Source organism: Sinocyclocheilus grahami, unplaced genomic scaffold, assembly GCF_001515645.1.
Source record: "Sinocyclocheilus grahami isolate Dianchi unplaced genomic scaffold, SAMN03320097.WGS_v1.1 scaffold797.1, whole genome shotgun sequence".
NCBI lineage: Eukaryota > Metazoa > Chordata > Actinopteri > Cypriniformes > Cyprinidae > Sinocyclocheilus > Sinocyclocheilus grahami.
Window position 1 is genome coordinate 354,086 of NW_015505976.1, and position 16,433 is coordinate 370,518.

The 16,433-nt window shown below is 39.4% G+C and overlaps 1 protein-coding gene across 13 annotated transcripts in view; it reads left to right on the top strand.

Annotated features, from left to right (window-relative positions):
• Positions 1–16,433, top strand: part of celf2 (cugbp, Elav-like family member 2) — a 175,022-nt gene that overhangs the window by 47,118 nt on the left and 111,471 nt on the right. For 8 of the 13 annotated variants that reach the window (XM_016246405.1, XM_016246413.1, XM_016246414.1 and 5 more), the window contains exon 1: positions 10,493–10,732. The exons of 1 other annotated variant lie outside the window; for it this stretch is intronic. In XM_016246405.1, the coding sequence (XP_016101891.1) occupies positions 10,614–10,732 (119 nt within the window). In that variant the 5' untranslated portion in view covers positions 10,493–10,613. Of the gene's footprint in view, positions 1–10,491; positions 10,733–16,433 lie in introns of those variants that run through there. 4 more of the 13 variants (XM_016246403.1, XM_016246407.1, XM_016246404.1 and 1 more) reach the window with 2 other exon arrangements.

The window sequence follows — 16,433 nt, forward strand, 5'->3', positions numbered from 1 at the left end:
TGAACTTTTTAAGTTTAAATTTGTTTTTTGTTTTGTGTTTTGTTTTGTTGCGATGTTTTTCGTTGGTTTTTGTTTTGTATTGCTTTGTTTTGCTGTTTTGTTTTGTTTTTGTAGTCTTGTATTTTTTTTTCAGTTTTCCCCAGTTATGTTTGTTTTTGTTTTGCTTAGCTAGAAATATTTGCGTTAACATATTTCTAGACAGTTAGCTAATTGTTTTATTTTGTTTTTTGTAGTCTTAAAAATGTATAGCTTATTTTTTAGCTTTCCCCATTTATTTTTACTTAAAACATATTTTAATTTAGGTTTTGTTTGCGATAATAACATCCGTTACAGTCATCACTAGACACATCACCAATGACACTCAAAGTCTTGACGCATCATGTTGGGACTGCAAGCTCGACTTGCATGATGTGAGGAAATCATTTAATTTGGAATGACATGAAGGTGAGTAAATAATGAATTTTCGTTCCCTACATTTTGAGGTTGATATGAAACGGATATTAAAATACTGTATAAGCTTTAATTGAAGCTTCCTGTTGCAATGTCATGACCTGTGGCATTTGTGACTCATTTAATAATTGCAGAAGTTACGTGGTGTGTGTATAAGAGTGAGTGGGACTTTGTGTAAGTGTGTTTGTGCCCAAGTTATGTAAGATGTTATTTGAAGAGAGGAGGATGTAGTGTCCAATGAGTGTGCATAAATGTTGTCAGTTTAGAAAGACGACCGAGGAACATGTCTCTCACTCGGCTCATTTCACACACACACACACACACACACACTATGATAATTCAATGCCATGACATTTGAAGATTATATTTCATAGCAAACATTCCACTGTTGGCAGGTTTTCACAGAGAAAAGGAAATATTTAGATTATTTTGATGCTTCTTAATAGCCAAAAATACCCAGAAAGAAGAGGAAAAGGCTGTATTTTCTGTCTCTCTCTCTCTCTCTCTCTCATTAGCATCCTAATGAACAGATTCTCTACCTCTCTTCTGTTTTTCTGTCATTCTTAGAGAGGGTGTGCTGGCTTTGAAGTGTCAACACAGACATTTTTGCATTAAAAAGCACAAAAGTCCTTATTTCACTTTGGAAGCACACACAAACACATACATACTGTACACACTTACACAAACACATGCAGAGAGTTCAGTCAAGAGCAAATATGGACCTGAATACAATTGAGAAAAAAAACACCTATCCAAGCAAAACATTTTCCATATAAATAGTGGGGACAAATGGCTTTTGCTGTGTGTATGTGTGTGTTGAGGAAATAATTGAGGAGACAGAACTCCAGAATCAGGCCTCTAATGGAAGGTGACAAATTAATTTCTGTCTGCTAATAGCTCAAAATAGAAAATGCCCGACTGGCTGTCTTATTCTACATGCCGCTTGGAAGTTCAAGCACGTGTGCATGTGTGAATGGTATGTCAGTTACTAGCATTAAAGGTGGAACTCAAGGGAAAAAAAGGAAAAAATGAACCCGGTTAAAAATTAATGGCAATCGTTTTATGATAATTCAATGCCATGACATTGAAGATTATATTTCATAGCAAACATTCCACTGTTGGCAGGTTTTCACAGAGAGAAGGAAATATTTAGATTATTTTGATGCTTCTTAATAGCCAAAAATACCCAGAAAGAAGAGGAAAAGGCTGTATTTTCTGTCTCTCTCTCTCTCTCTCTCTCTCTCTCTCTCTCTCTCATTGGCATCCTAATGAACAGATTCTCTACCTCTCTTCTGTTTTTCTGTCATTCTTAGAGAGGGTGTGCTGGCTTTGAAGTGTCAACACAGACATTTTTGCATTAAAAAGCACAAAAGTCCTTATTTCACTTTGGAAGCACACACAAACACATACATACTGTACACACTTACACAAACACATGCAGAGAGTTCAGTCAAGAGCAAATATGGACCTGAATACAATTGAGAAAAAAAACACCTATCCAAGCAAAACATTTTCCATATAAATAGTGGGGACAAATGGCTTTTGCTGTGTGTATGTGTGTGTTGAGGAAATAATTGAGGAGACAGAACTCCAGAATCAGGCCTCTAATGGAAGGTGACAAATTAATTTCTGTCTGCTAATAGCTCAAAATAGAAAATGCCCGACTGGCTGTCTTATTCTACATGCCGCTTGGAAGTTCAAGCACGTGTGCATGTGTGAATGGGAGGACAAGGAGAGAGAGAGAAAAAAACCTCACTGGTAGCGCTTAAACTGTTTGTGTGTACAAGCTCTGTGGTTAGATGGATAAACCACACTACCAGTACTAGGTTTTGACCTGGGTTAATTAGGGATTCAAACTTTTTTTAATTACATTATTTACATTTAATGAGTTAATTGAATAATTCACAAGCATATTCCAATATTTGCAAAGAAAAGCCACTAAATACAAATGAACATATTTGGCCATTGCATTATGTCTTGTTGTTTTTCAGCATCTTACGCCATGAGCGCTATGCTTTAAAACATAAGTTAAAAGAAGTTCAAATTTTAAAAAAGCACCTTCCGATACCAGAGTTCTCTTCCAAGCACCTTTGAGTTCCATTTCCAATCTTCTGTTGTTCTATCTCATTTTTGAAACCAAGAAGTAGTTCTGTGCGAATAGCTTGAATTGCTCTGATCGTATCAATGGCTCCAGTAGTAAGAATTTTTTTTTTTGCCGTAATTAGTTATGTTAAATTACTAATATATTAATATGAATTTGTAATTTAATTATATATATATATATATATATTTTTTTTTATTTTTTTTTTTTATTAATTTTGAATAAAACATCCATTCAAAATATTGTTTTATAAAAGTAATTTAGTTTTATCATAACTTGTTTTGCCTACACATGCTCCATCCTTAAGTCAAAACATGTGACCCTCTACTATATGTCTGTAAGACACGCACCAACTTTCAAAGATTAACAAGCTTTTCACTTTCTTATGAGCTTCTCTCTTCTCCTTACTCACACTCACACACACACACACACACACCAAACCTTTGATCTGCCGGCAACAGCACAGAATAGTCACGCTGACATTAACACTCATCGAACGCTTCACTTTAACTACCATTCATGGATTGGGCCTTTGTGTCTTTAATCTCTGCTGATTGGTGGTCTTAAAATTTAAAAGGGGCACTGTTTGTATTTGATTGGCCGTAATAACATTGTCACAGGAACAATAGGAGATCTATCTCAGCTCATCCCCGTAATAGGGTTATCCGAACGCCACAAATTTAAGAACAATTCACCACCATGCTTTCATGTGGTCCTGTCATGTGTTTTAGAGATAAGATTAATTCTTCACATCAGCAATCTGATTGTGGACTCGTGTATCTCATGCATGTTTAATAGCAGCCCTTTCTTCCAAACTGCTGCGTCAAACCTTTTCTTCTTTGGGAAAAAAAAAATCTAAATTATTCATCGGTGTTTTGGTGCATTCCTCGTGCAGAACGAGAGAGAATGAAATGAGGGTCTTCCTTTTTTTCTGAGGGTCCCACGTGGACTGCATTCTGATAGAGATGAGAGGTTTTTAGGCCTGAGAGAAAGACAAAACAAGGCAAAATAATCTGAGAGTGCTGATCAAAGAAAGCCAAATGCTGTTTTGAATAGGTGAAATGGCATAGCGCTGACGTCAGGTAATCCTTATTTTATTAATGTTAGCTCAAGAACTCTCATATTCCGACAAAACACCGTACATTTCACTCTCATCGTCCCTCTCTCCACCCGCTGGGAGATTCCTTTGATATTCCATTTTTTAAGGCTCGATAACATTTAATAATAAAGGCAGAACCTCTGTGAATTGAGTCAGCCTGACCTGCTTAAGGAAACACACACACACACACACACTCACACTTGCAAAGTCTCATTGTTACTGGTGCCACAAATGGCATTGCAGGTCCAGTGCATGTCATGCGCAATATGCCAAAATTGCGTCTTTCAGCTGTTCTCAAAGGGAAGGTCATTTGTTTCAGGGCTGTTTACGTCACAGGATGATAACTGTAACTATAAAAGCTTAATAATCATTCCAGTTCTATGAGAATACAGAGATCCACACGACTGTTATAAGTATACCAACACAGAGGAACAATATTGTTTGAATCACGTTAAAAAATATCCAGCTGATAAATGATCAAAAAAAACATTGAGACCCAATCAAAATCCATGCTACTTTAAAGAGATTGAACATTTAAAGCAGCAGAGATCATAACTGCAGCGCTCACTTATACTAAACAGAATGCTATTGTCGGTTGGTGTGAATGCCCATGTAGTTATGCTTATAGATATTAATTCTTGGTGCGAACAGCTCTTTATTTTGCCCTGCTTTTATTGCTCTCTTGAATACTTAATTCTGATTGGTCAGACTCTTTCAGTCAGATATTTCCGAATATTCACCGTCATCCATGACAACATTGTATATTTGACCGCTCATCCGGGTAACTGAAAGTGGTGCTATTTTCTTGTCTCTCTACTTTGTTGTTGTTGTAGCTTTAGGATCATCTTTTGGTAAAATTATTCCACGTTAGGGTCCTGATCACCCTATATGCATTTTTTTTTCAATAATGACCAGCTGAAAGTACATTACACCTTACCAGGTACAGTACCTACTACAACTTATTCTGGCAAAGAACCACATACTTAGACAGGAGACTGTCTGCTTGAGATGTAAAGCATCAAATCACAGTTTGACTTGTTTTTACTGCTTATTACACTATTATAATCATGCAATAATAGATGAATGACTTTAAATAGTGCTGCAGTTTGTGAACATAGTCTGAATGAGGCTGCAACTAAGTTCAAATTGATCTTGTGTCACTGTGCCATCGTAAAAATGTCTTATGTCTTTTTAATATCGTACTTATCAATAACTGGCGACAAGCCTAGTTGTTAAAAACGCATCTTAACCCCCTTGTGTTTGGTTGTGTTGTTAAAACTGTTTTTGAACTCGAGTATGTGCCCTATGTGCCTGCTAAGACTGTATTTGGAAGCTCCTGAGGGAACAATAAACCTAGTTTTTACCTGGGCATTTCAGTGCTGTTTTGAGATTAAATACCCACAAGTCTAGCCTACTAACTAGTCACAACCTAGACAGCCTTTCAAATGGGCTGTCATGGCTAGGAGTGATTAGACATTGACCTTTTAATCACCGTTATAGACAAGACAATTAGGCAGGAAAGAGTGTGAGAGAGAGATAGTAGGTATTAGTATAGGAGGAAAAGAACAGTATAGTGTCATACAGATAAAACAGAATAGAGGATTGAGAGAGAGAGGGAATAATGCAGGAAAGTACAGAGGATGGAGAAGGCAGGAAGATTCTCTAACTAGGTCATTTCATTAAATTGTAAATGCAATACAACTACTTGACAGAAAACGTTACGTTATGTTTGTGCGATGGACTGGACATGATTTTATAATCTGCCTGCTTTGGCTTTGTGTGTGTGTGTGTGTGTGTGTCGGTAAACATTGTCCCAGGGCACTGTCTATACATGCAAAGATCTCATCTCTCTCGCCATTACACATTATAATACACACTATACACATTTTCTGTATAGTTTTTTGTCTGTCTTATCTTGCCTCGTCACTTCTTGTCTTTTTTTCTTGTCACTCCTCTTTTCTTATCTTACTTATCTTATCTTTTTATTTTTCTTCTTATCATTCCATTTGTCTCATCTTGTTTTCTTCTCGTTTGATTTCATCTTGTCTTATCTCATCCTCTTTTCTTTATTCTTTTCTCTTCTTGTTTCATCTCATGTCCTTATCTTTTTTACTTTCTTTTCATTTTATCTCACCTGGTCTCTTCCTTTTTCATTTGATCTCATCTCGTCTCATGTCATCTGTTCTTTTCTCATCTTTTTGTCATCTCCTCTCATCTCTGCTCTCTTCTTCGTCTTATCTCTTCTTAGATCTGTTTCTTTCTTTTTGTCTCATCTAATTTCAACTCATCCCTTTTTCATTTTGTCTCTTCTATTCTTGTGTCTTCAACTTCTCTTCTTACCATTTAATTTTGTCTCTTCTCTTCTCATTTGATCTCATCTTGTCTCATCTCTTGTCATGTCTTCTTTATTCTTTTCTTCACTTGCCTCACCTCATCTTTTCACTTTTGCCCATTTTCTTTCATCATGTTTCACTTCATCTGGTCTCTTCTTTTTCTTTTTTCTTGACTCATTTAATCACTTCTTCAAGTCTCATCTTGTCTCATTTCATATGGTTTCTTAGGTTCTTACCTTTTTTCTTTTAATTTTATTTGTGTTTTCTTTATTTCATCATCTCTGTTGTTGTCTCTACCCTTTCTTGTCTTTCCCAGTCTATTCACATCTCTTGTCATTTTGTTTTATCTCATCTCATCCTGTTTCTCATCTGGACACATTTTCTCTTCTCTTCTCGTCTCGTCTCTTCTCTTCTCTTCTCTTGCACTAATCACTCATAATGGGCCCTATGGACTCAACCAGTTGAGTGTGATCAGGCATCTGCCTCAGACTCAGCTAATCAAATGCCATTGACAGAGATCATAGGAAACCAGTTATCACCCCTTGCATATATTTTCTTTTCGGCTGTCAGTAACAGCTTGACTTCAACCCTCACGCAGTGGATTCTCTTCTTGCAAAACAACTGCAAAAAAATAGGGCTTTTGCGAATCTCACTGAAAAACTGCATGAATTTAGTTAATATTGATATTTTGATATTGATATTGAAATTGATCGCTAATACATTTGGCATTTCGTCTAGCCGTTAAGTTCCCTGCCCACATCTGACTATATGCCTGCCACTCAGAAACACTCGCTGCTGAACAACCATTACGTTTACACTGACTAGCTCATGTGAGACTGGCAGAGTGGCTGATGATAAAGACAGACGGAGGGAAAGAAAAGGAGGCGGCAGATGGAGCACAGAGACATTTGGAACTGGTTATTTTACGCTCCTAACCAATTTTATTTGCATGACATCTGTAATCGGAATCACTATGGTCAGTGTAATGCAGATTCCAGATCAATATTGAAGAAAAACCTTTTTGAAGTGATGGGATCTGCATCTATTGCAGTAGGTACAGTTATAGGACATTAATGGGGTACCTCAGGATCGCAGGTGTTTGGTAAACAAATTACTTTGGCAATTATCGCAAGTGTTATAAATTATCCTAGCCAAGTGTGCAAGGTGCAACACAAAATTTTGTCCTTTAATGAATCGGTGCCCTTGATAATCTGATGTGTTTTTCTCGCGATGAAACTTTCATGAGCCGTAATAAACACAATGCATTTTTAAACAGGCAGATCTGGAAGACATTTGGAAAAGAGAGAGAGGGAGTGAGAAACTTGTGAAGGGAGGAGACATTTAAAGAGAAAGGAGGTAAATATGTTTTTCTAGAATAGAGAGAATTAGAGAGAGATGGAGGGGTAGGAACAGATGGTGAAAAGAAAGAGCAATGACAAGAGGTTATTTTCAGATGAGTGTGACTCTTTAACAAAATGTGCCCATTGGGAGGAAAAATGGGCTTCTTAGAATTGCACATACAACACTCACACTCAGAACCCTCGTTTAAACTAATCCACATCCCTGGTGATTTTCTTCTTTCCCACCGCAGAACTAATTGATCAAAACAATGATCCTCAAAAAGCCTTCTGGCGTTGTCTCAGAAAGAAAAAAAACACAGTTCATGAGTAGCACTGGTGCAAATCCTAACCCGGAATCATTGAACTGTTTCAAACCTTGACGCACCAAAGCCCAAAGTATATTTTGCCATTCTGCGACTTTCCGCAACACAATTTTCGTCATCAGAAGTGTCTGTGGAAGTCTGCGCAACAGCATAGGCGCGAGGTGAATGTTGTGACAGAACAGAACGAGTCAAGTAGGTTGTACTGCGCATATGTATCGAGCTTGTCCATTCGCATATATCCGCAGTTAAGTATACTTTGAAAGCTGTGCCCAAGATGGAAAGGAACGCATGAAGTTAAATATACCCGAGCCTTAAATGGGATAAATCACTCAAACCAGACAAGTCCAGTTTACTGTATAACCTTTTCAAAATTGTACCTTTGTTCATTACCATGGTAAAGTTGTTAAAGGACAACTTGTCGGTAGTATATGTAAATGAGCAATGTGCACTATTTCGTTACCCACACCTCATTTGCATTTACAGAGAATATCTGGGGGCAGGTCAGGGCCGGAGTGGGACTAATTTTCAGCCCTGGAGTTTCATACCTTAGACCGGCCCACTTTAGTTCATGATTGACTATATTAAAATAATGTAATTAAAACCTCAGTATATAAGTCTGCTGTTCTCTACAGCCTTACAATTCATTGTATTTTTCTATAGCTTTCGTATTGATGTAAAAACCTTAACTTCAGAAATGGAAAATAAGGGACAATTGCATTTTTCAAAGGAAATAAGGGACAGAATAAGGGACACTCAAAATAGTTGTACTGTAGTTCCATAATGTATGTCTGCCTGCAGTTTAAAGGTTCCCAGAAATAATCACATTTGGTTTGCTTAACCTAGGCTATTTATGTACAATTACTCTAAAAAAAATGTTAATGTCATACAAAAAATGTCATCGGCCTAAGTAAATTGTACCATTATAGAATTGTGACTGACTGCACAAGTAGTGTAGTAATTTAGATAATTTTTATTTAGTAATTTACATACATACAAATGGCATGAAATTTGAAAGCATAGCAACTATCAACTGACGTCTATGAAACGTCAGTCAATAAAGCATTTTTTTTAAACAATGGTACTATAGGCTACATTTTTTTACTAAAATTTTATGGCAACCATATAGCCTATGAATGAATGAAAATGCATATTTTTCTAATAAAGAAAACGTAGAGAGTGTGGGCTGTTTCTGCTGCTTGAATTTGTACTTCAATAATGAGGTCCAAGTTTAAGAATAGGCTACGCTAGAAGTTAATTTTTTAAAAATGTATCTCTCTCTCTCCTTCTCTGTTTAACTGCATTAACTTACAATAGTGAAAGACGTCTTCCCCCAGGTAGATTGAATGTTTTCCTGCCTTGCTGGATGTTGGGCTCATAATCAATTAGTTGTTTGCATTCGCCCAAACTGATTTGGCAAAATCAAAACGCGGACAGTGAGGGGATTTGCCGTTAGCACGATTCCCGCTCGCTGTGAAGCAGGAGCAGCCGGCAGAGGATTCCGCTTGGTCTTAAAGCCTTCCTCAAATGGCTACGTTCACAAATAAAACAATTATTTGTGCAAAAAGAATGGTTACTTATCAGCTGAGATTTTGTTATTCATATGGTCTGGTGGTCATACAGTGCATGCCTGCGAATACAGGACAAACTGTGTGTAACAGCTTTCATACGGGACGCTTCTTTGATGCCATAAATACGGGATGATTCCATATTATACAGAACGGTTAGCAACCCTAGTCATCATTAACCTGAAGTCTGCAAGTGGGTCTGCAAGAAAATTCTAAATAAAAAGAGTGGGGCTGCTGTGAGTGCAGGCAGCCTGTAGGGACAGCATATTTCAATCCAGTGGCATGACAACACTGCGGCCCTCGTGGCCAAAAATACAGACCGGCACACCGGGAATCCTCCCGGTGCTCCCAATTAGCCAATCCGGGCCTGGTGCAGGTAACAATTGCATATACTACCAACATTGTAGCAATACAAGTTAATTGCGGTCATACAGTGCATGCCTGCGAATACAGGACAAACTGTGTGTAACAGCTTTCATACGGGACGCTTCTTTGATGCCATAAATACGGGATGATTCCATATTATACAGAACGGTTAGCAACCCTAGTCATCATTAACCTGAAGTCTGCAAGTGGGTCTGCAAAATTCTAAATAAAAAGAGTGGGGCTGCTGTGAGTGCAGGCAGCCTGTAGGGACAGCATATTTCAATCCAGTGGCATGACAACACTGCGGCCCTCGTGGCCAAAAATACAGACCGGCACACCGGGAATCCTCCCGGTGCTCCCAATTAGCCAATCCGGGCCTGGTGCAGGTAACAATTGCATATACTACCAACATTGTAGCAATACAAGTTAATTGTTTAAGTGGACCACTCAGTATGTCTACTCGGTTGTTTCACGTTTCTCTCGGTTCTTCAGCATTGATAAATTATCCAAAGACGTCTCTATTTTAATATTCCCAGGGTCATTCACAAAAGATGTTCTTGTGTCTATTTTTGCCTGTGTTGACATAAATAATATTAGGACAAAGATGGACGCTCTTGAGAGAGACAAGTTATAGTACCAGGCCAGTGTAGAGTCTTGCCTACTTCTTAACGCCATTTCTTTAGTTTTTATTCTTGTACGGATACGAGATACGATCTGTCCTCAGGAGTCTTGGGCATCCTGGACAACAGCAGGCTTCTCAATGCTAGCCAGCACCAGGCTAACAGCACTAGCTCTGGCCCAAAAACAACATGAGCTGTCAGAAAGGGTTATCACAGCCCAGTGAATCAGATGGGAGGAGGGAGGGACAAGGGGAAGGAGGAGGGAGCCGGTGAGGGTGGATGGGTGGGAGTGTTACTGCGAGAGAGGGAGAGAGAAGATTCAGACGCTAGAGAAAGGGCCAGCGTACACCCGCCACAACTGAAAGCACAAGGATCGTGTGCATGTGTAGTGCGTGCTTGCGTTTGGAGTAACGGTTATGTTGGAGCACTCGTCTGAGCTGGGCTTTGTGCCGAGTGTGTGTGTGGACAGCATGCTATACCCATCCACCGCAAACAGCGCTGTCTCCATGAGGAGCACAGAGGAACTGCTGCTGAGGTAAAGCTGTCCCTGGACAGCACACAAAGACATGCATGCACACACATACACACGGATCCGGCTAGCTCCGAAAGGTTTGCCATTCATAGTTGCAGGCATACAGCGAGCCGTTTCAGGAATGTTTGGTTGACGGCAGCCCTGTGGTTTTGTTGGCGCAGTTCGTTGACATGCCGTTTGTAGGCCGTTTGAGCGGTGCGTGCATGCAGTTGTGTTTTTGTCAAATTGCGGGACCCTGCCTGCACTTGTCTTGCCAGCCGTAAAAATGCGCAGCTTGCAACGTTCCCCTCTCTTGTTTCTCTTCCCTACGGTTCGGTCGGAGCCTCTTAAAAGACTGAAGAGTTGATACAGCTATAGAGAAGTGTTTGAAGATGCGTGTGCATGCACGCAGGATAATGCGCGTGTGTGCGCAAGGAAGGAAGAGTGACAGAAAGAGACATTGCATTCTTGATAATAAAATTGTGCTCATTTTTTGCAGTCGCATTTCCGTACAAGCGGTCCTAATCTATATTAATGCACCATGTAAAGTGTGCAAGTATATTTGCATGCATTTAAGTGTGCAAACACACTTGTGAGGACCTAAATTCGGAGTTTGTTTGGATGTAATAATCGCATTAAACAAAGAGAGGGACAAGCAGGAGGGGTTAAGCCCCGTCCCGCCACTAGAAAGAGGTCTGCTTTTGTTTGCACGCCTCTCTGACGATTGGATTTAGAAGGGTGGGGGCATCTGGAGAGGAATGGAGGGGGGGGGGCATTCGGTGGAGAGATGAAGGGAGGGTAGCGCTGAAAGCATTCTCAACAATGGGATGCCCCGACAATGAGGCTGTCACACACCACTTTGTGGCTTTCTAGCTCTCCTCTCGGTCTCTGTCTCTCTGGCCATTTTTTAAAAGTGGAGAAGGGTGCTAATCAGGCCGTGTCGGGTTGGTTTTTATCCCAGGGTTATGGGCGGTTAATAACGCAGGCGTTTAATGTGCAGAGTGTAATGGGGTGTGAGGGCATTAGTTGGGCCAGAGAGGCAGCCATGTTGGTTTAAAGAGTAGATTTATGGCCTTTTACTCATTCATTGTGCTTGTGCTCAATGGCTTTTAAAATATCCCCCGAGGAACATGAATCTCTCCAATGACTGTGGTCAGGTCTTCTGGTGTAACATACGTACACACACACACACACACACACACCTTGGCCATAACTCAACCTCCTCCAATAAAGAAATGTCAAATGGTACTGTACCGTACAGGTTCGTAACCATCACACATACGTGTGTGCATAGGTAAGCTCATTATAGAAATATGACCATATGTTAACAAACATACCCTAGTGCGACCTGGGCTAAATCTATGGTCTTGAAAACGCTTATCGTTATTTGATGAAAAAATGATTTATGGCGCTACACTAAGGGCCACATACATGGGAAAACGGAACATGCCGGGACTGTAAATAAATCTATTGCACGTGCCCCTGGCAGTTGATGTAATGCTTCGTTCGCTGAAGACTCACATCGATTTATGCCACTGTGCCTACCTTCAATCCATCTGATGGCAAATGTACTGTAATTATAACTAGGAATAAAATATTTTATATAATATTTTGATGGTTAGGTGTAATATTACTGATAGCAAACATCTCTGAAATGTCTTTTGTGGTGCTATTTATGTTCCAAAACCTAGTGGGCTGCCTACCTAGACATCAGTTTGCACATCACAGTTTTAAAACCAAGTGAGCTGCCTACCTAGACATCATTTTTAGTCATAATAGGCATGTTCAAATGTTCATGTATGATGCCTAAAAATGTTGTGTAGCAACTCATGAGATTATCAAGCGTTGCCTGTGTGAGTGTTCTTTTGAAGACTTTAGCTGACAAGGCTATTTAAATGCTTTAGCTGAGGCTGAATGTGTTTCTCAGAGGAAGTTAAGCAATCACAGATGACACCAGGTCAGTTTGTGCTTCATGGGCCATCATAAAAGCTTACACTTTCTTCCTAAATCCACCCATACAGCACTGCCGACTTGCCTCTATAAACACTGGAGTTTGTACTCTGCAATTAGTGGCTTGGAAAGCCTTTCATTGCGGTAAAACAAGGCGATGGCGGTTGAGTCTGTGTGTGGCTGTGGCGACGGGCTGCTGTCACTGTGCATTCTGGGATATGTGTGTCGCGAGTGTGTTGCAGAAATGGGTGGATTTGTGTTATAGGAGAATGACCTGTCCCTAGGTGCCCACTGTTGAGCTGTGGCTCAGTGAAGCTGTGCGAGTTTCAAATGAAAATAAATGGGAAGCAGTGACCAGCACTCTCAGGGCCCTGCTTTAATGAGGGGAACGGGGGGAGGGAAGTTGAAACAAAGGAAGGGGTGAGATGGATAGAGAAAGGAAAGGGGAAAAAGGCTCCTTAATGAATGTAGGACTTGGAGAGAAATGGCAAATTTATTTAAACTCCAATTTCGCTACCCAAGACCTGTTCAATTAAACCAGTAAGGTTCATTGCACTCCGTAAAAATCACTCTGAGGTTGGCATTCTGGGATAGCGGGAGGCAAAAATAGGCCTGTACTTCGAATGTTAGTCGATTTTATGATTTAGGAGGAAGATTTTGTTCTACATCAATATTACAGAGCAGAATAGCTTGCGGATTTTATATTTGGGGAGTGTAGAGCGACTGGAACGCAATACAATGTGCTGTCGATGTCATGATAGCATTACTGCTGGTTTGGCATGGTGATGATGTAAACAACAGGGGTCAAGTTGATGTAGTAGATTAGACAGGCTAGTGATCCCAGATTACACTGACAAGCTTACACATATGCACTAGCAAAAGAATAACCTGGCTGTTATTTTCTATATATTGAAAGTAAACAAGGACTGAGGCTTTCAAGCGTCAGTACAGAAGAGAAAACATAATTTAACTATCATGTACTATTGTACACTAGTTTTCCAAAGCCATACAACAGACCAAAATTTAAGTAATTTTTCCCTCTATTAAGCTTTTAATCATTGCGACTGAATCATTGAGTAACTGTGTTGAACTCGAGAACCACATCAGTCTAATTCACAAACAAATCATTCATACCTATTTGCTGAACTGGATCAACAATTCATTGGAAATAACTCAAAGGTCTTAAGCCTTATTTTGGACATTATTTCCGCTGAGTTGTAATGTTCCAGCCTGATCTCATGGCAATTCGTCCATATTTTACAAGGTGGCCAATTCGTACCAATTCATATGACCTCATTCTTAGGAATTCATACGATTTGGGAAAAATCGTATGCATTTTATGAGTTGTCAAATGCGTTTTAATTCACACAAAGGTCCACACCTAACCCCGCCCCTAAACCTACCCCTCACAGAAATCATACAAAATCATACAAGTGAGATTGTACAAATTTGTACGAATTAGCCACCACGTAAAATACGTACGAATTGGTCATGAGATAGCGTTGAATGTTCACCTCACACATTCGGTTTTGATTAGAGTACATCAAATCTGGTCTGGCTGGCGCATACAGTCTATCTGCAAAAGTTCAAATATTTTAATGTACCAGAAGCTCAAATCAGAAAGCAATAAGTCTGCATACATATACATTATAGTTAGAACAGTTCCTGTACTACTCTTCATTGGAAGTAAATGACTTCCAGTCTGCTGTTTGCTGGAGACAGTGAAAAGATGGTTTTCACTAGCACTAGACAATGAACTAACATTCTGCAGTATGTGGTTTGGCACTTAGAACGCTGTGCATGTAGTTTAGTTCTTCTGATGTGTAATGACAAATTCATTACATCATCTGTGTGTATATATATATGCATGTTTATCTGAGATGACCTGAAGCAAAGTATCTTTAGTATGCAACATAGCGAAACTGAGAGTATGCATGTGTATGTGTGCGCTTTCACCCAAATGAGCACGCTCACTGCTTTACATAATCCATGAGTTAATCAAATATTCATGAGCCCAAACAGACTCTTCTGACAGACCAACAGCCCATCTGTGCGTATACATGCACGCATGCACAAGGCTATATGCTAGGACTGATATATGTATATATACTGTGCAACAATAGAAAGACATCAAAACATAGAGATTTTGCTATACTGTGATATATATTTGCATTTTTCTCAGGGGATGTTATTTACACATAGGAGGAGTGACTTAGGTTGTTTGCTTGGTCAAGCATGGTGCAACTTTCTGAATGAATTTAACTGATATGGGGTGCATATATACTGATTATGTTGAACACTGCTCATCCAAATTGGAACTATAAGTGCTAAAGTATCACTTCTACAAACCCAGACTCATTGATTATGTCGCTTCTTGCAAGTTTTGCGACACTTTCAAAGTGAAATGTCGAGTGATTGGTGCTAACAGCACATTCAGTTTTATGCAAAATGGATGAACATGAATATGGCAATGTTTTATTATTTATCTTGGTTGTTGTGCGGCAGTTTGATACTCTCTGGTGAGTGGCACTAAAAGGTTAATGCCTTTTGAAAATATTGTATCACCCACACTAAACTTGATCCTAAACTTAACCGATATGTTAAAAAAAAAAGAAAATGAGATAAAAACGCATTTGCTGAAGCAACCATGCTGTTTTAGCTTGCCTTCAAGTCTTGGGACTCAAACCCAAATGCCCCACATTGAAAATGTACCACCTGTACCAGGTGAGCTTCCAAGCAAGTTTACTATGTAACTGGATACATATTTGGTTGCATATGTAAACATTTAATAATTATGCACTATGGTAAAAGTGTTTTGTATGATATGTGACTATGTATACGGACATTTTTGGAGTTTTGCAAAAATGTAAGTAGATCACTTTTTTTTTTTACAAATACGCCTATGTTGACTTATACAGCTTTGCTTTTTAAATGTGCGATAGCAGTTCTGGATCTTATTCTGGGCCGAGTTGCTCAATTAGACACACCTCCTTATTCTAAAAATCCACCCTACAAAAACACCATTGAGACCAATGATGGAAAAGGAGAGCATTTCTCATTTTAAGTTTACGAATGGTCCTCACCGAGTTTCTTCCTTTCCAGCAGCTATGCTTCCTCGATATTTTAAGACCACCCCTTATACATGCAATCTTTTTTTTCTGCCCCATATCTGCCATCTTTAACGTGTTCTCCTTCTTCTTATCCCCCATCTATCTACCTTCCCTGCCCCCACTCTTTCTCTTTCTCTCGCTCTCCGTTTGGTTTGAACTCCTGGTGTACTATTTTTGTCTCCATGCATTGCAGACTGCCGGGCCTGCCTTTCTCTCTTTCTCTCTCTCTCTCTCTCTCTCTCTCTCTCTTTCTCTCTTGTCTCCTTGCTCTCCTCCTACGTGGTCAATCAATATGTGTTATAGGCCAGCTGGGTCCAGACCCAAGGGGTAGAGGCGTAGAGAGAGAGAGAGAAGGTGCGAGAAAGAGAGAGAGAGAGAGAACACAAAGAACAAGGTCCCCAAGAAAATGAGGCAGAACAGGGGCGTAACTAGGATGCAAGGACATTGGGAGCTCAGCCCAAGGCATTTATGCCGAAATAAAAAACGATTTTCTGTAGGTTATCAATGTAATGCATCATGATATGAATCATAAAAGATAAGATAAACTATATACAGAATATTTTAAACCTTAAGATATGTAATGTAAAGATGCGTTAAGGTATTGTGCCTGATGATTAAAAAAATTCGTTTTACAAAATATATATCTAGTTTTCCTGATTTATCTG